Source organism: Pantherophis guttatus, chromosome 2, assembly GCF_059756535.1.
Source record: "Pantherophis guttatus breed Tessera chromosome 2, ASM5975653v1, whole genome shotgun sequence".
NCBI lineage: Eukaryota > Metazoa > Chordata > Lepidosauria > Squamata > Colubridae > Pantherophis > Pantherophis guttatus.
Genome location: NC_142064.1, coordinates 3,467,688 through 3,491,617, shown reverse-complemented (window position 1 = coordinate 3,491,617; position 23,930 = coordinate 3,467,688). Strand labels below are relative to the sequence as shown.

Here is a 23,930-nt window from a genome sequence, read left to right as displayed (position 1 = left end):
TGAAAAGTTTAAATTTCCGAGACTTTTATTACCAGAGAAACGTGTTATTTCTTATGATACAAAAGATGTTGGGGAAAAACAGCACCACCCTAACTAAATAAAAGAATCCCATTATCTCCCTCTGGCAATATCCCATTTTGTTCTTCCAAGATTCTGAGGTTGCAAAAGGAGAAATCAGACGTGGGGGCAGCCCAGTATTAACGGTGGTTTGCCATCTAGAATTGTTCCTTTAATTTATGAACCTGTTCCATTTTTTTAATGCCGCCCTCTCTCGAGACTCGGGGTAGGGTACAAAGTCATAAAATAAGCACAAAGCACAACGATCAATCCCTACACATAAAACAGCATAAAAATCCGAAACTCGGGAAACGTCTTGCTAAAGGTCACCCCAGGAAAATGGCTGGGTATTAAATGCCTGTTTAAAAACAAATGGATTTTTTTTTTAAAATCTATCTAGCAGGGCAAGGGTTTTAGGCTATCCCGGGGATGGGCCTGTCTTAGCCTAGCCTTCAAGCGGAAACAATACCCGAATCTAGGAACTATCAACTCAGACAAACAATCAAAAAAAAAAAAAAAAAAATAGCCTAATCTAAGAACCATCAAGAATACTCCCACCAACACTTGTATGTAAACAGATGTAAAACTGATGTTATCTAGTTGGAAAATAAAACATCTATAAGAAAACTACCAAGCTCAGAGAGCACCAAGGACCCCACAGTCCTCTTCCTCCCCCCCCCTTCCTCCCTGCAAACTCCACTCCTTCTTGCAATGATGAAGTTACCTAATTGGGTCATGAAATGTCTGTAAGAAAAACTCAGAGAGCATCAAGGATCCCACAGTTCAACCCTAAACTATAAATATTCTCTTGATATCTATCCATCATCTATCTATTATCTATCTATTGCCTCTCTCTCTCTATTATCTATTATCTATCAATCTATCATCTATCTATTGTGTCTGTCTGTCTATCTATCTATCTATCTATCTATCTATCTATCTATCTATCTATCTATCTATCATCTATCTAACATCTATCTAACATGTATGTTTTTATCTGGCTGTACACCGCCCTGAGTCCCTCGAGAGAAGGTGCGGTATATAAATTCGAAATAAAATAAATAAATAAATAAATAAAATAAACATCTATCTACCATGTTTCCCCCAAAATAAGACATCCCCTGATAATAAGCCCAATCGGATTTTTTTTTTAAATTTGATTTATATGCGGCCCTTCTCCGGAGACTCAGGGCGGCTTACAATGCGTTAAGCAATAGCCTTTATCCTTTTGTATATTTATACAAAGTCAGCTTATTGCCCCCACAAACCGGGTCCTCATTTAACCTACCTTAGAAAGGATGGAAGGCTGAGTCAACCTTGAGCCTGGTAAGATTCGAACCTGCAGAAATTGCAGGCAGCTGTGTTAATAACAGGGTGCATTAAACCACTGTACTACCAAGGCTCCAAAAACCAAGGATTTCTGAGTGCATGGCAATAAGGCCAAGCTCTTATTTCAGGGTTCAAAAAAATATAAGACAGGGTCTTATTTTCGGGAAAACACGGTATCTATCTACTATAGTTTCAAGATAATCCTATTACACTGCTGGAATAGCCCAGACCTTCACCCAATTGAAAATCTATGGAGCCAATTTAAGAACCTTGTTAGTCAAAACCGACCCAGCAATAAAACCCAGTTAATAGAAACCATCCTTCAATCTTGGTTTCACATTAGAACAGCTGCAGAACTCAAAGACTTGGTTCACTCCATGGAAAGACGTTGTAAGGCCGTCATTCGTGCGAAAGGTTATCCAACGAAGTATTAACTGACATGGTGATGATTTTTGTATATCTCGTTTTTTCTACGTGTTTCACTTTTCTTCTTTATACTGTAACTGCTATTCTAATAGCAAATCCTTCATAAAAGTTATTGCATTACATTCTTGAATAAATTATCTTTCTACTGATATATAATTTTATGGTACTACTCCCCCCAAAAAAGTGGTGTTATTAGCTTTAGAAAATACACTTTTCCCAAAAGGTTTCCACAATTTTGGCCACTCCTGTATGTCCAGAAAAGGCTGAGCATTTTTATTCCATTTTAAAAAAGTCACTGATACCGTTCTTTGGCTACGGAAGAGATTCCGAACATTTTTGACATTAAGCAATCGGAGGAAAGAAAAGGGTCTTGAAGCGTTCATGCAAGAAGAGTAAGAAAATGTGTAGTTAAATTTCTATTGTTTTAAATTAAGTCCTTGTTCTTTGTGTATCTACTTTCTGTCCCTCTTTATGTAGCGTAAAATTGCAGGTATTATTAACCTGCTGCCATTTGGGCCAAACTCCTCTGGAAAGCAGCATGAAATGCTCCAACAATCTGTCCCCAGCAAGGTGAAAATTTAGCCGCAGATGGGAGATATTTCTGACTCAAGAGCTTGGAACAAATTTATTACCATTAATGGAAGTTGTCGAGGTTAAAAACATGCGGAAAGAGGATGGATCCCCTGGAATGTACATCCCACCTCTTGACCCAGAGATAAAACTCAAAAACTTAGAACGCTCTGCCCCGGGAGACAAAATGACCTGTTCCAAATGATTGCAAAGAAAGGTTTTAAATTAAATATAAATAAAGTTTAACTGCCCGGCAGAGCAAACCAGGAGCCAGGATGGCGTTCAAAAGTGCTGCAAATTTATTCCATGCAACCTACGCGCAAGAATCCGATCTACTAACACCCATAACTTTTGAAAGCAAGCCCTTCCACGGATTAATTTTTCTCTCTGTCAGGAATTTTGTCCTTAGTTCTAAGTTGCTTCTCTCCTTGATGAGGTTCCACCCATTGCTTCTTGTCCACCCAGGTGCTTTGGAGAATAGCTTGACTTCCTCTTCTTTGGGGCAGCCCCTGACATATTGGAAGACTTCTATCATGTCTCCCCTCGTCCTTCTTTTCATTAAACTAGACATATCCAGTTCCTGCAACCGTTCGTCATATGTCTATGGAGATTCTCTGTCATTCAGGTCACGGTTCTCCCAAAGGTGTTTTTTTTCAAGAGGCAACTGGACTTTCTGATTTTTTTTTTTCTTTGAAGACGTTTCGCTTCTCATCCAAGAAGCTTCTTCAGCTCTGACCGAATGGTGAGGAATGGAAGGATTTATACTCCTTGCAGACAGCTGGTCCTTTGCATTCTTTTAGAGGGTCATTGAGATCTTTTTCGTGGATGCTTTTGATCAAGTGGGATCCATTCTATGACTGCCTTGGTCTACGTGCCCTCAGTTCCTCTTGCTAGGTGACCAGCCTGTTTCTATTTCAATTATTTTACTCTTGACGGCATCGTATACTTTCATTGCTTGTACATATAAAGTGTAGATTTTATATCTAAATATATCTGTATTATCTATCATCTATATTGATCATCTATCTACCCATCTATCCATCTATCATCTATATTTATCATCTATTATGTATCTATCTATTTAATCTAATCTAATCTAATCTAATCTATACTTTATATGTAGAAGAAACGACGCCATCAAGAGAGTAAAAGAATCCGCTGGCTAGATATCCCTTGCTGAGAATAAAATTTCAGGCGAACGTGTCCTCTGGACAATTGGACTTTTTAAAGAAACGACATCTTTATACAAGCGAATGCCGGCGGAGGCAAATAAGCTGGAAAAAAACTCCCGGAGCTGGCCTATAATGCATCCTTTAAAAAAAAAAAGAAAAGCTTTGCAGGATAGCCTGTTCAAAAGCACAGCTGGCCACAATAAACCTGGTTTCCTTTTTTTCTTTGCGCGTAATTTACTGCCCTCCTGACCTGTATAAACATCAACCGCTTTGGCAGTCTAAATGCCTGCTCCGAGGCGCTGGTGCGGGTTTTAAATATTGCATGTGTGAAAGGTTTTCAAAGCAGGTCCTTTGGAAGTGGGAAACATTATATTTCCATCGGCTGCAGCAGCTTCGGCCCCGGGGAAGTTGTGATCTTGAGGATTGTGGGGAGAGATCTGGTTTTTGTTTCGAAAGAGCAACCCAGCGGGCTGGAATTTCCATTTTCTTTTTTTTTTTACAGGAATGATTCAATTAAAACTTCCTAAACTGGATCTATTTGGTTGATCCCAACAACTGCGCCATTGTTCAAATTGTGTTGTGTGTGCCGGCAGCAGATTGTGTATTTGTGGGGTCCTCGGTGCGCTCGGCTGGGTTTCCGGCAGACGTCTCCCGACCCAGCTAGGTAACATCATCAGTGCTAGAAGGGAGCGGGGTTTTCCTCTTTGTTCGTATGTTAGTGGCTTGGCCGGTCAGTGTTGTTGGGGAATGGTCTTGGTAGTTCCTTGATTAGGCTGTGGTTAATTGTTAGATTGTGAGATTTATATTCCTTGCAATCCTCTGGTCATTAGTATTCCCTCTGAGAGTCATTGAGGCCACTTGGAGGTTCATCTGTGCCCACGGGGGTCATCTCTGTAGTGCAAATGGGTTCTTCTTGGAACTGCTGAAAGGACTGTGTTGTTCAGGTGAGCCTGAGGACTACAGAGAAACCTCCAAGTGGCCTCAACGACCCTCTAAAAGGATGCAAATGACCAGCTGTCTGCAAGGAGTATAAATCCTTCCATTCCCACCATCCAGTCAGAGCTGAAGAAGCTTCTGGAATGAGAAGCAAAACGTCTTCAAAGAAAAAATGGAGAAAGTCCAGTTCCCTCTTAAAAAAGCACCTTTGGGACAACCAGGACCTGGATGGTTGAGAAAAACTCCATAGATGTTCTTCATATGTTTCATTTAAAAACATGTAACAGCTGACCCTCATTTGCAAATGCTCAATGAAATTCTGGCCATTCAAATATTCCCGTTAGCATTAAGAGTTAAGCTCAACCAGTTTATCACCGAGCCTTCCATCCGCGCTCAAATGTGCATTTATTCACTTCCTAATCCCGAGACCCACAACCCACTTACGGCCCTAGATTAACACACTCCGCTAAGAAATAACACAGCATGTTTCGGGTTTGGCTCAGTAAGTCACGCAAGGCGCAGCCATCGCAAGGGGGTAAAATCACGATTTATGGCTTAGTAACGAACCCAACCACTTAAGAAGGGCTGTGATTTAACACACCGCGAATAAAGCAAACTCAGGCTTGGTAGGAAAGCGTGTGCCGCATTCTCATTGAGGGAAGTAACCCCCCTCCTAGAAGAATGAAAGTATTTTGAGATACATTTATTAAAAAGGCAGCCTATTATATTTTCCCTAAAAGAGAAAGAGAAATCTTAAGGGAAACAGAAACTCAGAGCCCCAGCTCCCTGTCCCCAGCAGATATTTGGTGCCCATTGAGAAGGACTGGGCCAACCTATCTACAAGACAAAAGACCTTCAGCTCCAGGGTGATGGGATTAAGACAAGACCCTCCAAACACATAATAGGGTTATCTAGCAGCAGGGCTCACTGCATTGCGAAATCTCCTAAGGACATTGCATCAGAGACCAAACTTCAACCAAACTTATCTCAGACAAACACGACCCCATATGGCCCCATGGGAGTCTGACAACAGCCAATAGAATACATGTTCTTGCACAGGAACAGGAAGCTCAAGTGTTTAGCCCAAGAGAAGGTATAAAAGCCCCTCATTCTCAGCCCCATGTGTTCAGCTGCACCAGATGCTTGGTGGTTCTGCTTTATCATTAAACCATCTTTCCAATCAGCCTCCACGTTTCCAGTCTCTCTCCCCCAGCTTGGAACTGAACCAGATGGATATTTCTTCCAACACCGTGGTTTCGTTTTTAAAATTGGGGAGGGAGGCAGACCCCTTCCTCTTTTGGCAGAAGGCTTCAAGCAAGCCCTCGCACGGCATTTACCAAGTCTTAAACACCAGCTTCTCCCCCTTACCCCGCTCTGCAAGTCCTGCTATGTTGCCTCAAGACAGATAGTCCTCGGTGTACGACCACAATTGAGCCCAACATTTCTATTTGCTGAACAAGACAGTTGTTGGGCGAGTTATGCCCCATTTGACGGACTTTCCAGCCAACACTGATAAGGGAATCAGCGTTCTGCCCCAACTACGAATCCGAAAGAACACAGCACACACAAAGTTTGTACAAAACTTAATTTACTAAAATAACTCAGTCTTTTTCAAAACAAAGGCTGTTAATAAACTTTCTTAACAGCCTACAAGAAACCAAAGATAAAGTAATCACAATCTTACTAAGATTGGCAGAAAGCCCAGAAGCAATTTGCAGAGAATCCAGACGCGAAACAGAGTGAACTAAAGTTGTTCCCTATAAATTGCTTCAGTCGGCATTCCTCCTTAAATAGGCTAAGGGAGTGGCCAATTAGCCCCAAGCCTTACTCTTGAGAAGACCTCCTCCTGAGGAGCCACTCCTGCCTTTTGGCAGCTCTGCGCGCCCGTGCATCGAGAAGAGGCTCCTCCTCTTCGTCCTCTTCACTTATGGGAGCTTCTGGAGGTTCTGAAGGCCCTGGCGGAATCTCCTTCCAACTCTGGCACCACATCTTCTCCAGCCTCCTCATTGTCTGACTCAAGTGCCAGCTGCCCAGGCTGCTGGCGCAGCACCACACCAGCCTCCTCGCTGTCAGAATCAGCTACAATCCACACAGGCCGCTGACGGGCCACAACAATCAGCACAGCTGTTAAGTTAGCAACACGGTTGTTCAGTAAACCCGGCTTCCTCAATGGCTTGGCTCATCAGAAAGTTGCAAAAGGGTGATCATGTCACACACACCCCGGAACGCTACAACCGTCATAAATACGAGTCAGCTGCTAATTTGGATCACCTGTCCATATTTATAACGTGGGCTAGATTACAGCCTTCAGGACATCCTAGTGCTGATGTTGCCATGCAGGAAACGAACATCCGAAGCTGCGAAGGCAGCCTCACTGCAGGGACGCTGAATGTCACAAACGGGAAAAGTTCGACACTCTGAAAGAGGGACTGAATCGACTGCAGTTGCCATCTTAAGCACCGGCAAATGGAGGCGGACTGGAATTGGGACGCTTTCACACAGCACCGGTTACTGCCCAGTGTCAACTTGCGAAGCTTTCAAGTTGCCATGAGCAGGAGGGAGGGAGAACTGAAGTGAATTCCATACATTCTTCCTGACCGCAATCAGAAGGAGGGTGTTAGGTTTCACAGCCAGCCAAAGTGGTTAATTGGAGAATGTGATTTATGACATGGCCAGTGGGGAGGGGAGAGACAGGGTCACAGGGGAACGTAAATCTACGTGGGATCAGTCCTGACTGCATCCCAGTATTGCCGGAATGTTGCTCCTAATAAATCACATTTCCTTTGAAGTATGGATGATGGCTCATGAATTAATTAACTTTCGGAAACTTGACACCCAGGATGTGAGAAACTATGACGAAATTGTGTGGTTTTCGTACAGGTCATCGGCGACATACAACCATTTGTTTAGCGACTTTTGGAAGTGACAAGTGCACTGGAAAAAGCAACTGATGAGCATTTCTCACACTTAGGATTGTTGCAGCATCTCCAGGGTCGTGTGATCAAAATTCAGATGCTTGGCCACTGACTCATATTTATGACGGTCGAGGTGTCCCTGGGTCATGTGATCCCCTTTTGCAACTTTCTGACAAGTAAAGTCAAGGGGGAAGTCGGATTTGCTTAACGACTGTGTTACTAGCTTAACAACTGCAGGGTTTGACTTCACAAATGTGGCGAGAGAGGTTGTAAAATAGGGAAAAACTCATTTAACAACTGCCTTGCTAGCAATGGAAATTTTGGGCTCAATCGTAGTCATAAAGCGAGGACTACCTGTTATACAAATTCAATACACACTTCAGATGGACGAAGGCTTAGCTTTTTTTTTTTTTTTTAAACCTATTTGGTTGGGTAACAAGAAACGAGATCAGCTGCAGCCAGGATGAAAGCTATCAACTGCCAACTCCTGCACCCAGCCTCTTCTGAACGTCCACTGGACGGACAGTCAGGTCAACTCAACAGTTCAAAAGAGATGTGGACTTCAGAAATGTTGCATTTGAGCTTTGGGATGAAACCCGGGAGGGGAAAAAAGGAAAGGAAGGGAGGGACGGAGGGAAAAAAGGAAAGAGGGAGATAAAAAGAGGGAGGGAGGGAGAGAGGGAGGGAAAGAAAGCAACGAGGAAGGGAGATAAAGGGAGGGAGTGGGGGAGGGAGGGAGAAAAAGGAAAGGAAGGAAGGAAGGAAGGAAGGAAGGAAGGAAGGAAGGAAGGAAGGAAGGAAAGAAGATAAAGAAGGAATAGCAATAGCACTAGACATATATACCGCTTCACAGCATGTCTCAAGGGAGGAAAGGGAAGGGAAGGGAAGGGAAGGGAAGGGAAGGGAAGGGGGAAGGGAAGGGAAGGGAAGGGAAAGGGAGGGAGGAAGGGAGGGAGGGAGGGAGGGAGGAAGGAAAGAAGGAAGATAAAGAAGAAATAGCAATAGACTTATATATCGCTTCACAGCATGGCTCAAGGAAAGGAAAGGAAAGGAAAGGAAAGGAAAGGAAAGGAAAGGAAAGGAAAGGAAAGGGGAAGGGGAAGGGGAAGGGGAAGGGGAAGGGGAAAGGAAAGGATGAAGAACGGAGAGGAGGGGAGGGGAGGGGAAAGCAGAAGAGAGGAGAGGAGAGGAGAGGAGAGGAAAGGAAAGGAAAGGAAAGGAAAGGAAAGGAAAGGAAAGGAAAGGAAAGGGGAAGGGGAAGGGGAAGGGGAAGGGGAAGGGGAAGGGGAAGGGGAAGGGGAAGGGGAAGGGGAAAGGAAAGGAAAGGAAAGGAAAGGAAAGGAAAGGAAAGGAAAGGAAAGGAAAGGAAGAAAGGGAAAGGGAAAGGGAAAGGGAAAGGGAAAGGGAAAGGGAAAGGGAAAGGGAAAGGGAAAGGGAAAGGAAAGGAAAGGAACAGAGGGAAAGGAAGGGAAGGGAAGGGAAAGGAAGGGAAGGAGGACTTCAGGTCCCGTTAAAACCCTTGATCATGATCTGCCATATCTCACCAGATCCCAGCCCTCCTCAACTTCCGTGGGAGAGTCGGGAACGGCTGCAGAAGAGCCGTGGGGGGGGGGGGGAGGGCATGTTCCCTAAGGTGAATCCAAAGGAGGGCAATTAAGCAAGAGAGACGGGAGGAAGCAGGCCGTATTTGCTAATGTGCCGATTTTTGCTCTGTTCTTCCTTGTGTCAACAAACCTCTCTTGGCGCAGTAAAAGCAACATCCCGGGAACAGCCGGGTGGCCGTTTCCAACTCGAAGGAGCCAGCAGCCCCGGCTGGTAGACCCCCTCGGATTGCTTCTGCATGGCAGCACGGGGGCGATAGGTGCCCAGCTATAAATTAGGGCAATTTATTTCTCCCTGGTTGGCTTTTCATTCCGTGCAATCAACTCCCCAACTCTCACCCGCTGCCCGTTTTAAGCCAAATAATTTAAAAACCAAAGGATATCTTCCCTCTCTTTGATGATGAGGACATTCTGGTCCTCCAGCTGTCTGATCTTCTTCTCAAACGCCTCCTGCTCGGCTTTCAGGCGCTCCTCCGTCACTTCTTTTTCCTCGCTCACTCTGAAAAGAACACAACGCGCACACACAGACCGTCAGACCAATACCAGGCGCCAACAGAAGATGGATTTTGATAAGGACTAGCCTGAAGCCCCACTGCCTCGCCTTCCCCCCACCACCACCACCACTCATGATTCCTGCTGCTTCTACGCAAGGGGGCCGTGCTGCTTGCTGCTGCCATGGATTGTGTGTGTTTGTTTGTGTGGTGTTTTTTATATTGTGGGTTCTTACTGTTGTAAGCCGCCCTAAGGAGCCTGTGTGTGAGTTGGGTGGCCCTGTAAATTGGCTTAATAAATTAACAGATGGATAGAAGATAGTAACTGCAGCTCAGGATTGAACAATGGAGTCCTTGATGCTCTCTTGAACTTGGTGGTTTCCTTGCAGATATTTCTGGATGGTTTTCGTCCTTAGGTAGGAGTAGACCTCACCGTCTCCTGGTGATTGGCTCACCCAGCCGGGTTTCACGATTAAAGCAGAAGCCGAACTCACCGTCTCCTGGTAAATTGGCCCAAAGTCACCCAGCCGGCTTTCATGGCTAAGGCGGGACTAGAACTTACAGTCTCCTGGTGATTGGCCCAAAGACAGTTGGCTTTCATGCCTAAAGCAGGATTAGAACTCACGGTCTCTTTTCATGCCTAAGGGAGGACTAGAACTCACAGCTCCAGGTGATTGGCCCAAAGTCAGTCGACGTTCCTGGCTAAGGCGGGACTAGAACTCACAGCTCCTGGTGATTGGCCCAAAGTAAATTGGTTTTCATGCCTAAGGCAGAACTAGAACTCATGGTCTCCTTTCGTGCCTAAGGCTAGAACTCCCTGGCTCCAGGTGATTGGCCCAAAGTCAGTCGACGTTCCTGGCTAAGGTGGGACTAGAACTCACAGCTCCTGGTGATTGGCCCAAAGTCAGTCGGCTTTCATGCCTAAGGCAGGACTAGAACTCATGGTCTTCTTTCGTGCCTAAGGCTAGAACTCCCTGGCTCCTGGTGATTGGCCCAAAGTCAGCCAATCGGCTTTTGTGCCTAAGGCAGGACTAGAACTCAATGTCTCCTGCTAATTGGTCCAAAGTTACCCAGTTGGCTTTCATACCAAGACGGGACTAGGCCAGGGGTCTCCAACCTTAAACACTCAAAGAGCCATTCGGACCTATTTCCCACAGAAAAGGAAACACCGGGAGCCACAAAACCCTTCCCGTGCCTATTTCCTGAGCGGCCACAAAACTAGCATATGTAGTCGAATTAAATCTTCTGTTTTCTTCTGAAACTTTTCTTTTCTTGGATTTATCCATGGCTGGTGTACTGGGGGTTGAAAAGCTCAATAAATTGTGTGCCAATGGGTGTCGCACATTGGCGGTTGTGACGCATATTTTGAGTGACAGGGAGCCGCAGCAGAGGGATGAAAGAGCCACACACGGCTCCAGAGCCGCAGGTTGCTGACCCCTGGTCTAAGCCAATGGTATGGAGGTAGAAGCCTCAGCCCCACAGAGCCACTCCCAAGGATCAGGCCACATTCACAAGTTAAGTAGCCTCACCCAGCCCAGCCCAAAAGCATCCGCCCCATCATAGGAGACCAAAGACAAACTTATGCGGACTAAACCAGTGGCCATATGTGAACAGGTGGTTCTAAAGAACCAGGATTATTAAACTGCTTCTTTAGAACCACCTGTTCACATATGGCCACTGCTGTCTGCAATTACTGCAAATTCAAATCTCACCAGGCTCAAGGTTGACTCAGCCTTCCATCCTTTCTAAGGTAGGTACATTGAGGACCCAGTTTGTGGGGGCAATAAGCTGACTTTGTATAAATATACAAAAGGATGAAGGCTATTGCTTAACGCATTGTAAGCCGCCCTGAGTCTCCGGAGAAGGGCGGCATATACTGTAAATTAAAGCCAAAAAAAAAACAAAAAACCCTGATCTAAACTGATTAAACCGGCACCTTCTGTATTGATAGCAAGGTGCATGATGACTGCTGGGACTACAACTTCCAGGTGCTATCCCTCTGTAGACGCAGCCTAGGACTGACCGTGAGTTCTAGTCCTGGCCTTAGGCAGGAAAGCCAGCTGGTGATTCTCAGCCAATCACCAGGAGATGGTGAATTCTAGTCCTACTTTAAGCATGAAAGCCGGCTGGGTGACTTTGGGCCAATCACCGGGAGACAGTGAGTTCTAGTCCCGTTTTAGGCGTGAAAGCTGGCTGGCTGCCTTTGTGCCAGTCATTCTCTCACAGCACAACTTATCTCTCGGAGTTGTTGTTGTTGTGAGGAAAATACGAGGGGGAAGGAGTATTAAGTACGTTCGCCACCTTGAGTTGTTTATAAATAAATGTGTGATAGAAATAAAATAAATAACCAAATAAATACATTTGCAGCAGGGGAGACCTTTAGACAGCTCTCTCTGATCTCTCAGAGAGAATGTGCTAGAACACTTTGAATAAAGAGAAATCCCTCCAATTCACAAAACCACAACAGGGAAGGAAATTCTCAGCCTTCCACATTATCAGACTCCGTTTATAATCACCTTGCAAGCTCCTTAATTAAGTTTGCGATGCGCCTCTTGTCTTCGGGGCATAAATCCTTTAAAGAAGCACTCTTCGTTTCTCCTTTGTCCGGCCCCTAAAAAAAAAATCCACATTTGCAAAAAGAACTTCATTAACGTGGAAAGAAACCTCCCTGAATTTACAATACATTATTTTAAGCACAAAGGGCTACAGATTCGGCTGAAAATTCAGCCATACTTGATTGAGCAAAGGACACGTTTACAAACAATTACGGGGATAATTCCCCAAATGTAGTATTAGAAGAGTCACTGTTGGCTTATGTTTCCACAAACGAGCTTCACCCAGGGCTGGAAGGAGGAAAAAGAGAAGGATTGCGATATTGCAAGGATCTCAGAAATGGGGGTTTGGATAGGGGGGGGGTGCAATCCTATTTTTAATCTTTGGGAATTTATCATCTGTAGCTGATACAATTTTTTTGGCAGAAGGAACAATTTGCTACGTAAAACTTCGTGAGATGTGAAGTATTACAAGGCATTTTTTTCAAATGCACATCACAACCGAAAAAAGGGTAGAAGTACGTTTTGGAAATGTAAAAATAAAAATGAATGATTCAAAACCTAGTAGAATTAAGGAGACATTTCCTGACAGTGAGAACAATTAATCAGTGGAAGGGCGTTTGCCTTCAGAAGTTGTGGCTGCTCCATCACTGGAAGTTTTTAAGAGATTATAGACAGCCATTTACCTGAAATGGTATAGGGTAGTGATGGCTAACCTTTTTGCCATCGCGTGCCAGGAGCGGGGTGGTGGTGATGGTCGCGTGCGCGCATGCCCTCACCCATAATTCTATGCACCTGCTCCCGCGCATGTACACACGACCCCCCCCCCGCCCGGCACACGATGGCACGGTAGGCCCATTTTTTGCCATCGCGTGCCAGGAGCGGGGTGGTGGTGATGGTCGCGTGCGCGCATGCCCTCACCCATAATTCTATGCACCTGCTCCCGCGCATGTACACACGACCCCCCCCCCCCGCCCGGCACACGATGGCACGGTAGGCCCATTTTTTGCTCTCCCGAGCCTCCCGAGCCTTTCTAGGCCCTCCGGAGGCTGAAAATGGCCCATTTGCCAACTTCCGGTCCCACCTCCGGGGGGGGGAGGGGAGGAGGGAGAAGGCCGTTTTCGCCCTCCCCAGACTCCTAGAAAGGCTCTGGAGGCCGGGGAGACAGAAAAACGGGCCTTCCCCACCACCACCCCAAGGTCTTCGGAGGCAGGAAACAGCCTGTTTCCCTACTTCTGGTGAGCCCAGAAGGCCCAAAAATCAGCTGGCCGGCGCGCACATGCGCACCAGAGCTGAGCTCGCGTGCTCACTGATATGGCTATGCGTGCCACAGGTTCACCATCACAGGTATAGGGTTTCCTGCTTGAGCAGGGGGCTGGACTAGAAGACCTCCAAGGTCTCATCCAACTCTGTTATTCTGTAATGTTCTGTTATCTTTAAATCCCCAAATGACTCCGAAACAGCATTTGATTGCACGGTAAAACCAGTTTCATCCCGTAATTCTAGCTGCAAATTCCAAAACATGCGATATCTCCCTCCTGCAACGTCCAATTGGCTACCAGAGTGAATCTCTAGGCTTCATGGGCCACCAAACTGATAGAGCATCAAAAAGCCAGAGTACCAATGATAGTACGGGTATAGTATTTTATTTTATTTTTTACTAAGAGGTGTATTTGCACTCTTGCACCACCAGAGGGCACTTCATTGTCCAGAAAATTTACATTTTTTATTACCGGTTTGGCGAACCAGTAGCATATTTTACTACCAGTTCGGGCCGGTTCACCCCGAACCGGTAGCATTTCACCCCTGCTGTATTTAGAACTCAGGAAGTGTTGGGTTTCTAACACAATGCCCGGCACACCTGAGTGCAGCAAAACATGGTCTGCAAGATAAGATAAGCACCACAGCTGCCGAGATTAACTTGGCCCCAACAAGCCTCTGGGCATTTTGTAAATCCCTGAAGCTTGGATATTCCCTGGAGCATGAGGTCTAGAGGTTGGCTGAGCCTGTTGATGTGATTTTTCTGGGTGTGGTTTAAGCTTGTGTGAATGGTCTCAGGTTGTCCTAGAGAACTGGGACGGGTAATATTGTGTTGCTGCTATTCTTGTTGTTGTTATGGTTGCTTTTGTTTTTTGAGGCTTTCGGAAGCCTCAAGCACCAGCCGGAGTCATAACTGTGAGATGGGCAGCTGTATAAATATACAGAAGAGCACTTGACGGCCGTGACCGGGAGGATTTTTCATCAGGTTCGCCTGATCCGCCAGTTGCGTCCCTTTCTAGATCGGGACTCCCTACGCACAGTCACTCATGCCCTCGTCACCTCTCGTCTGGACTATTGTAACGCTCTCTACATGGGGCTCCCCTTGAGGAGCACCTGGAGGCTCCAACTGGCGCAGAGTGTGGCCGCGCAGGTGGTGATGGGAGCGACGTGGAGTTCCCATGTAACACCTCTCCTGCGCGAGCTGCACTGGCTCCCGGTGGTCTTCCGGGTGCGCTTCAAGGTTTTGGTTACCACCTTTAAAGCGCTCCATGGCTCAGGACCTGGTTATTTGCGGGACCGCCTGCTACCACCAATAGCCTCCCACCGACCAGTACGCTCCCATAGAGAGGGGCTCCTCCAGGTGCCGTCGGCCAAACAATGTCGACTGGCGGCCCCCAGGGGGAAAGCCTTCTCTGTGGGGGCACCTACTCTCTGGAACGAGCTCCCCCCGGAGATACGGAGGATCCCGGATCTGCACACCTTCCGTCGCGCGCTCAAGACTTTCCTATTTCATCAAGCTGGCCTGACCTAAGTTTCTCCCCTTTTTAAATGGAAATTTTAAATTTGGTCTTAAATTATTGGGGTTTTAAATTTTCAGCCAAATTATTTAATTCGTTCTATTTTATTTTAACTTTTGTACTCATATGTTTTATTCTATGGCTGTTCACCGCCCTGTGTCCTTCGGGAGTAGGGCGGTATACAAACTTAAATAAATAAATAAATAAATAAATAAATAAATAAATAAATAAATAAATAAATAAATAAATAAATAAATAAATAAATAAATAAATAAATAAATAAATAAATAAATAAATAAATAAGAAATAAATACCAACAGAAAAGTGCTTTTTCAGGAGGCAGCTGGACTTTCCGGTTATACTTTGAAGAGGTTTTCGGAGCTGAAGAAGCTTCTTGGATGAGACGCCAAACATCTTCAAAGAAAAACCGGAAAGTCCAGTCGCCTCTTGAAAAAGCACCTGTGGGATTCCTACTATTATTTACACGCAGAGAGAGAGAGTTTTATTATTTCAACTTACAGAGCCATTCATCACAAATTCATGATGCAGCATGGCTAAAGTTAAAAACCTCCTAAAAGATAATAATAAAAAACAGCACACAAAGAATCAATAGAAGTTAAAAAAAAAGAAAGAATAAAAAGACCAAACCATTAACAAAAATCAACGTGCCCACTGCAAGGGCTCTGTCATATTACTGGATGCCATGCCCGGTGGAAAAAAACCACAGCCAAAGGCCTTGCAAAAAGGCCTCTAACAGAATAACAGAGATGGAATGGACTTTGGAGGTCTTGGGCATGAAACCGTTGCCCTAGTCCAGCTCTGGCGCACATGTGTGATTTTCAGACCTTCCGGGCCCACCGGAAGTCGGCAAACGGGCCGTTTCCAGTCTCCGGAGGGCTTCCAGGGGGTGGGGAAGGCCGTTCTCGCCCTCCCCAGGCTCCAAGAAAGCCTCTGGAGCCTGAGGAGGGCGAAAAACAGGCCTACAGGGCCCACCGTGCCATCGCGTGCCAAAAGCGGGGGTTGTGTGTGCATGCGCAGGGCGCATTGAAATATGGGTGTGGGCACGCGCGTGTGACCCCCTGCGCTCCCCTGGCTCTTGGCACGCCACACCAAAAAGGTTAGCCATCACTATTAACCCTATACTATTTCAGACAAGTGATCGTCCAGTCTCTTCTTAAAAACCTCCAGTGTTGGAGCATTTACAACTTCTGGAGGCAAGTTGTTCCACTGATTAATTGTTCTAACTGTCAGGAAATTTCTCCTTAGTTCTAGGTTGCTTCTCTCCTTGATTAGTTTCCACCCATTGCTTCTTGTTCTGCCTTCTGGTGCTTTGGAAAATAAGTTGACCCTCTCTTCTTCTTTGTGGCAGCCCCCCAGATATTGGAAAACTGCTATCACATCACCCCAAATTCCTAATCTTGATCAAGATCAATCTAATCTCTGGGGAAATGATCTTCCAAAGGGCGGGCACCTCTTCCTGCCCTCCCCCACCCCAAAAAAATGGCAGTCTGTTACAGACAGGAGATGGAGCGTGCCTGCCCTTGCAGACCTCACGGGACAGGTAGACATGACCTGGGGACAGGTGGTCCCTCAAATATGCCACCCAACGCCCACTAACTTTTGAGTGTTCAGCTGCAGAAGCATGCCAGATGTGCGAACGAGACCCCCAGTGTCCTGCTGCTGCTTGCTCTAAGAGGAAAAGCCAAACCCACCTGCTGCCCGGCTTCTTCTCCAATCCTTTTCAGGACCTCCATGGGGGCGGGATTCGAAGCCGCTGCTACTTTGGCCTTTGCTTCCGTCTTCTGCCCTTTCCGCAGTTGCCTGGGTCTCAAATTCCTCTCGTCAGAAACCCCTGCGGATGGAACGAACAAGACCCGGAAATTCTCCACTGGTTCTTACAAAGCCTTTCTCTCTTTCTCTCAGGTTTTCCAGTGAAAAGAAGGAACTGCAAAAACATTAAAATGTACACTACAAATCTCCCCTCCCCTTCTCTCATCTCTCCTCCCCTCTTCTCCTCCTATTCTATTCCATTCAATTCCATTCTGCATTCTATTCTGTTCTTCCTCCCCTCCCTTCTCCTCCCCTCCTCCTCTTCCTCCTGTTCTGTTCTATTCATTCTTATTCTATTCTATTCCTTTTTCCTTATTCTTTCCTTCTTTTTCTATTCCATTCCATATTTTCTATTCTATTCTATTCTATTCTATTCTATTCTATTCTATTCTATTCTTTCTTATTCTATTCTATTCCTTTTTTCCTTATTCTTTCCTTCTTTTTCTATTCCATTCCATATTTTCTATTCTATTCTATTCTATTCTATTCTATTCTATTCTATTCTATTCTATTCTAATTCTTCCATTCAATTCCATATTTTCTATTCTATTCTATTCTCCATTTTGCATTCTATTCCATTCTGCATTCTATTTTATTCTATTCTTCCTCCCCTTCCCTCTCCCGTCTCCCCTCTTCTCCTCCTCCTCTTCTCTTCTCTCTCTCTCTCTCTCATACACAAACAATTTATCACACATTTAGGCTTTTCACCTATCTTCAAGATTGTCATAAAGGCAACATTGTAAAATTAACTTCTGCATTTATTGGCTTTTGATTGTTACCGCACCTGGCGCTTTTCAATACTTTTCTTCATAAAGGTAAGTTTGATTAATTTATGGACCAAGCTCACACATTTTTAATGACTCACCTTGGAGTTGTTTAATCAACGTCATAACGTGATGTGCTAATGCTAGGTTTAGTTACTATCTTTGCTTCCGCTGCTTTTAAAACTGGAGATCGTGTAGAATCTTTCCACCAAGCCACATATCAGGGGATGGACTGGGAAGGACAGGATAGGAGGAATATGTGAGGAGAGGAGATGGGGGGGGAGGGGGGGAGGAAGGGCAGGAAAGGAGGGGTCTTCATGGACTCCAAGCGGTCAGAAACATAGCACAGGATGGTTGAAGATCCTCTGAGGGTTTCAGGTCAGGAAGGCCTGGGTTTACATTAGACGCCCCAAAGGCCTCCTCCCCCACCCCCATTCCATGCTCCGCTTAACACATCACACTCCTGCTTAAAGACCGTCACCACCTGCCATAATTTCTCCTTCTGTCCTGGCCACTTTTGACAGAGGCACGATTGAGAGCATTTTAACAAACTGCATCCCCGTTTGCTTTGGTGGCTGCAGTGCCTCAGACAGAAAGTCCCTACAGAGAGTGGTGAGGACAATGGAGATGATTATAGGAAGCTCGCTTTCCGTCATTCAGGATACTGCTTATAAGCGCTATGTGCTTAGAGCTCCAAGCATTGTTAGAGACCCCACACGCCCTCTTCATCGTCTGCTTCTGTTGCTCCCCTCTGGGAGGGGGTTTCTATAGTATTTCTAGCAGGCTATCAGATTCTGTAACAGCTTTGTTCCCTATGCCATCCATAGGGAACCCGCAAGATTCTTTCTTTTCGCCTTGTATAAGTATACATTCGAACTAGACCGTGAGGTTTCTCTGTGTCATATATATGTGTGTGTGTATGTGGGTATATGTATAATGGTTATCCTTTCAGATCTGAATGCAACGAAACTTCATTTTAATGTACGCTGATGAGTGTACATTTAAACTTGACAGTTCTGTTGTCCTATTCCATTCAATTTTCTATTCTGTTCCATTCCATATTCTATTTATATTTATATTTATATTTATAATCCATTCTACTCCATTCTATTCCATTCTATTCCACCCACCCTCTGGAACCAACTGCCCCCAGAGATAAGGAGAATCCAAGACCTCGGTGCCTTCCGCCGTGCCCTTAAAACCTTCTTTTTTCAGCAAGCCGGGCTGGCTTAACTTTTTTTTTCTTAATTTTTTTAAATGTTTTAAATGGGTTTGTTATTGTTCTTAAATTACGGGGCCAAATTTATATATATTCTTTTAATACTATTTTAATGTTTGTAATTTATGTTTTTATTCGGCTGTACACCGCCCTGAGTCCTCAGGGAGAAGGGCGGTATATAAATTGGATATAAAATAAAAATAAAATAAAATAAATTCTAATGGTATGCCCCCTCATGGTCGTAAATCGAGGACTATCTACATTCAACGAGTGCTTGCAGTATGCACACAAATTAAGAGTTGGACCAGATGCCCAGCCAATCACTATCCAAACTTCTGCTGTAGCCATTCACGCAACATACCTGGGACGTACACAGGTTGCCGGTCTTCATCTGAAACTGTGATATCGTTCAAGGAAAGCAAGCAAGAAATGTACTGGTTCTATTCCACAGTTTTAGAATCGGAAGATTTAAAATGCAGGTCAGGGAAAGCTTTCTTCCACCCAAAGATCAGCCAATCATAAGCAGACCGAAGCAGGCATTTCTGTTGACTCTTAAAAATAGCCAAACCTGAATTAAACTGTCCTCTGTTTTTACAGGCTGAGGCAACAAGATGGGGCATTTTGTTTCCCCTTTCGGAGCTCTGATTATAAAAGGAACTTTTGTGAGGCTTTCCAAAGATTTGAGGTTTCTGAAACTATGAATCGTGAGGTGTCAATCATTTCTACGTCTGGGATATGATTATTGAGGAAGGAGATCGGGGGGGGGGACCACAAAGAGGCCAATTTCTCACGCTAGGTTCTCTATTTCAGAGGAACACACAAGATCTATGGAAAAGAATATTTGCAGCTCAGGGTTGAAATGAGGGATCCTTGGTGCTCTCTGAGCTTGGCTGTTTTCTTGCAGACGTTTCATTACCCAACTAGATAACATCATCAGTGCTAGAAGGGAGAAAGAACTCTCCCAGTGTCACTGAGAGTGTTCTTACCAAGGGAAGTGTGGCACTCAGACAAATCAGCCATCAACAGGCACATAGAGATAAACGACGCCTGTGTAACATTCAAAAAAGGCAATCCAAAAGTTTTAAAAACGGAAAGCAAAATAGTACAAACACCTCTTTGCCATCAATCAACACCCAGATAAACAGATTAATCTAGTATCAGGGCGTTGTTTATTTCTTGATTGTTAATATAATATTAATCTAGATTAATTTAGATTAATATTAATACTAATATTAATACGAATCTAAACAGATGGATAGGATCAAGATCATGTGAAGTGTTAATACCACTTTATAAGGCCTTGGTAAGGCCACACTTGGAATCCTGCACTCAGTTTTGGTCTCCACGATGTAAAAAAGATGTTGAGACTCTAGAAAGAGTGCAGAGAAGAGCAACAAAGAGGATTAGGGGACTGGAGGCTAAAACATATGAAGAACGGTTGCAGGAACTGGGTATGTCTAGTTTAATGAAAAGAAGGACTAGGGGAGACATGATAGCAGCCTTCCAATATCTCAGGAGTTGCCACAAAGAAGAGGGAGTCAAGCTATTCTCCAAAGCTCCTGAGGGCAGGACAAGAAGCAATGGGTGGAAACTCATCAAGGAGAGAAGCAACCTAGATCTAAGGAGAAATTTCCTGACAGTGAGAACAATTAACCAGTGGAACAACCTGCCTCCAGTTGCAAACTTCCAACACTGGAAGTTTTTAAAAAGCGATTGGACAACCACTTGTCTGAAGTGGTGTAGGGTTTCCTGCCTAAGCAAGGGGTTGGACTAGAAGACCTCCAAGGTCCCTTCCAACTCAGTTGTTCTTCTCTTCTCTCCTCTCCTCTCCTCTCCTCTCCTCTCCCCTCCCCTCCCCTCCCCTCCCCTCCCCTCCCCTCCCCTCCCCTCCCCTCTCCTCTCCTCTCCTCTTCTATTCTATTCTATTCTTTTATTTATTGGTTGGTTGGTTCGATTTATATGCTGCCCTTTTCCGGAGACTCAGGGCAGCTTACAATGCGTTAAGCAATAGCCTTCATACTTTTGTATATACCTATTTAGTAGGGCTTTCGCCCCCACCCCCAAGCGGTGTTCTTTTTTTTATATAAAGTCAGCTTATTGCCCCCACAATCCGGGTCCTCATTTTACCTACCTCAGAAGGATGGAAGGCTGAGTCAACCTTGAGCCTGGTGAGATTTGAACTTGCAGTAATTGCAGACAGCTGGTGTTACTTAACAGTGCTTTAGTCTGCTGCGCCACCAAGGCTCTTCTATTCTATTCTACTCTACTCTACTCTGTAAACAACGCCCCAATCAAGAAACGATCAACTCAGAAAATCAAACAATAAACAACCGGCCAATTACCAGGACACAGTTAGCTCTAGTCCTGCTTTAGCCATGAAAGACAACTGGGTGATCTTGGGCTTCTCTCTCAGCCCAATCCACCTCACAGGATTGTTGTCGTGGGGTAAACAGGAGAAAGAAGGAATGTTAGGTATGCTGGGGACTTGGAGTTATTTCTAAAAATAATAAAGGTGGAATGTAAATAAATGCTGGACAAACATAAGGTATAAATTATTCCAACTATTTAAAACTGCATTTTCAGAGAAAACAGGTTCAGTCCCATCTCACCGCTCTCGTTCAACTCCAACAATATGAACTCCCAGGAACAAACCTGGTTTCCTTGCAAGGCTAGCTGGCTCAGCCTCCATTCGTGAACCCTGACAGAATGAGTCCTGCCAGAATCTTCTGAAAAAGCAAGGGGAGGTTTTAGACTGAAGTTCCAGAAACTTCGTTTCAAAAGCTTGTTCAATCCAAAAGTTCCCTATTTCTCGTCCACTTCTCCTTTCTGGGTAAACACCAAACAATGTGTGTGTGGGCAAACATTACGCTGCGCACTGGGCATGGCGTGACCATGGCAACACAGGTGACTTAAGAAAGAGGACACTTCAAACCGTGTTTCACGTGTCCATTTTTCATCCCGCCCTAAAAGGCTGCAAGTAGATCAAGACAGCGTTTTCTTCCACTTAACCCCAACTTCTAGTCTCAGTTGAGCAGCTGTTGTGGCAGACACACACACAACACACAACACAACACACACAAGGGGTTTGCCACTGTCTTCAATTGCGGGTTTTCCACCAACTTTCTAGACTTTTAGCGGTGACTTTAGTCCATGATTTTCAAGAGTTCGTTAAGCAACTGTTTGAAGTTGCAAAGAGCATTGGAAAAAATGTGACTTGTGACCAGATTTCACACACTTACGACCATTCCAGCATCCCCAGGGTCTCATGATTTACATGCGGATGCTTGACAACTGATTCACATTTATGACAGTCGCAGTGTGCTGGGGTCACGTGATTCCTCTTTTGCAACCTTCTTGACAAGCAAATGCAAAGAGGAAGCCAGATTCGCTTAACAACTCACTTAGCAAAAGTTTCACTTAGCAACAGAAATTTTGATTACAACTGTGGTCGTAAACTGAGGACTATTGTGCCAAGAGGAAAAAAAAAAGTGAGTAACGGTCACACAAATCACTCCGAAGCAGGTGGGCATTTTTCTCAGTTATGTCTTCTTGAGGTCTTTATTTTTTTTAAGCTATATTTAACCCACTTTGGGGTTTATGTTACCAAATTCACCTGCTTCAAAATGACAGAAATTCAAAGCCACACCGAGTTTCAGGAATTTGTGCAAAAATATCCATACTGGGTACATCCACGTCATAAGAAGACTTTCTACATATAATTTCTTCATAATATTCCCTTTCAGTCTTAGGCAAATTGCAGTAAAAGATTGAGCAATAGTGAATAAAAAACCTTTTTTAAAATCAGATTCAGGAAGGCCTTGATTTACAATAATTTGTTTAGTAACCGTTCGACAACAGGACCAAAAAAAAGTGACTTATGACCATTTTTCATACTTAGGACCATTGCAGCATTCCCATGTTCACGTGATTAAAATTTGGACATTTGATAACTGACTCATATTTATGACGGTTGCAGCGTCCTGGAGTCACGTGATTCCCTTTTGCGCCCTTCTGACAAGCAAAGCCAATGGGGAAAACCAGATTCACTTAACAACCTTGTCACTAACTGAACAACCACCCTGATCTGCTTAAAAACTGCGGCAAGGGAAGTCGTAAAATGGGGCAAAACTCACTCAACGAATGTTTCGCTTAGCAGCAGAAATTCTGGGCACAATTGTGGTCGCAAGTTGAGGCTTACCTGTAGTAAGAGATAAGCCGTGGAAATCTAACTAAACTTACCAAGAAAAAAAATAAATAAGGGAACCATCCACCTCAGTGTTTTTCAAACATGGCAACTTAAAAGATATGTGGAATTCCATTCCCTAGGACAGGGATGGCTAACCTTTTTGCCGTTGCGTGCCAAAAGCGGGAGTCGCGTGGGGGGGGTCGCGCTCGTGCGATCCCACACCCATAATTCAATGTGCCCCCCCCCGCATGCGCGAGCGACACCCCCCCCCCAACTTTTGGCAAGCGATGGCATGGTGGGCCCAGTAGGCCCGTTTTTTGCCCTCCCCAGGCTCCAAGAGGCTTTCTAGGAGCCTGGGGAGGACGAAAACGGCCTTCCCCAACTCTCCCCGCAAGAGGCCCTCCAGAGGCCGGAATCAGCCCATTTCCCAACTTCCGGTGGGTCCGGAAGGCCCGAAAACCAGTTGGGTGATGCACACATGCACGCTGGAGCTGAGCTAGGGCAATGCTCGCGTGCCCAGATATGGCTCCGGGTGCCACCTGTGGCACGCATGCCATAGGTTCACCATCACGGCCCAAGGAGGTTGAATTCCACACACATCTTTTAAGCAGAAAACCCCTGATTTATCCTGTTCATAAAAGCTTTTCAATCAGCTGCAGGTATTTTATCAGTCAATTCTAAGCTTAATCGGGTAAAGGAAACAATGAAAACACAAAAGATTTGCACACCCATTGTCCAAATCACCAAGGATCATAAAAAAGCCCAACTCCAAAGTCCTTTTTGGGTCAAATTCTAGCCAGCGTGGACAAAACGCTGAAAGGAGAAATACGGTGGAGGAATTCCCCATTGAAAATACAGACTTGTGAAACTTTTCAAGCCAGGGATTGTGGGAGAAGGGAAGACATCTATAGAAATGGTGGTGGACTTTAGGAGAAACCGTCCCATACTTCCATCTCTCACAATACTAGACAACACAGTATTAACAATAGAGACCTTCAAATTTCTAAGTTCTACCATATCACAAGACCTAAAATGGACAGCAAACATCAAAAACATCATCAAAAAAGCACATCAAAGAATGTTCTTTCTGCGCCAACTCAGAAAG

General features: G+C 44.9%; 1 protein-coding gene across 4 annotated transcripts in view; it reads right to left on the bottom strand.

Annotated features, from left to right (window-relative positions):
- Nucleotides 1–23,930, bottom strand: part of KIAA1328 (KIAA1328 ortholog) — a 248,065-nt gene that overhangs the window by 221,211 nt on the left and 2,924 nt on the right. For all 4 annotated transcript variants that reach the window (XM_087885498.1, XM_087885494.1, XM_087885496.1 and 1 more), the window contains exons 2-5: nt 19,001–19,036; nt 16,539–16,678; nt 12,014–12,108; nt 9,390–9,505 (exon numbers count right to left, since the gene is read on the bottom strand). In XM_087885498.1, coding sequence (XP_087741624.1) covers nt 9,390–9,505; nt 12,014–12,108; nt 16,539–16,678; nt 19,001–19,036 — 387 coding nt within the window. The remainder of the gene's footprint in view (nt 1–9,389; nt 9,506–12,013; nt 12,109–16,538; nt 16,679–19,000; nt 19,037–23,930) is intronic.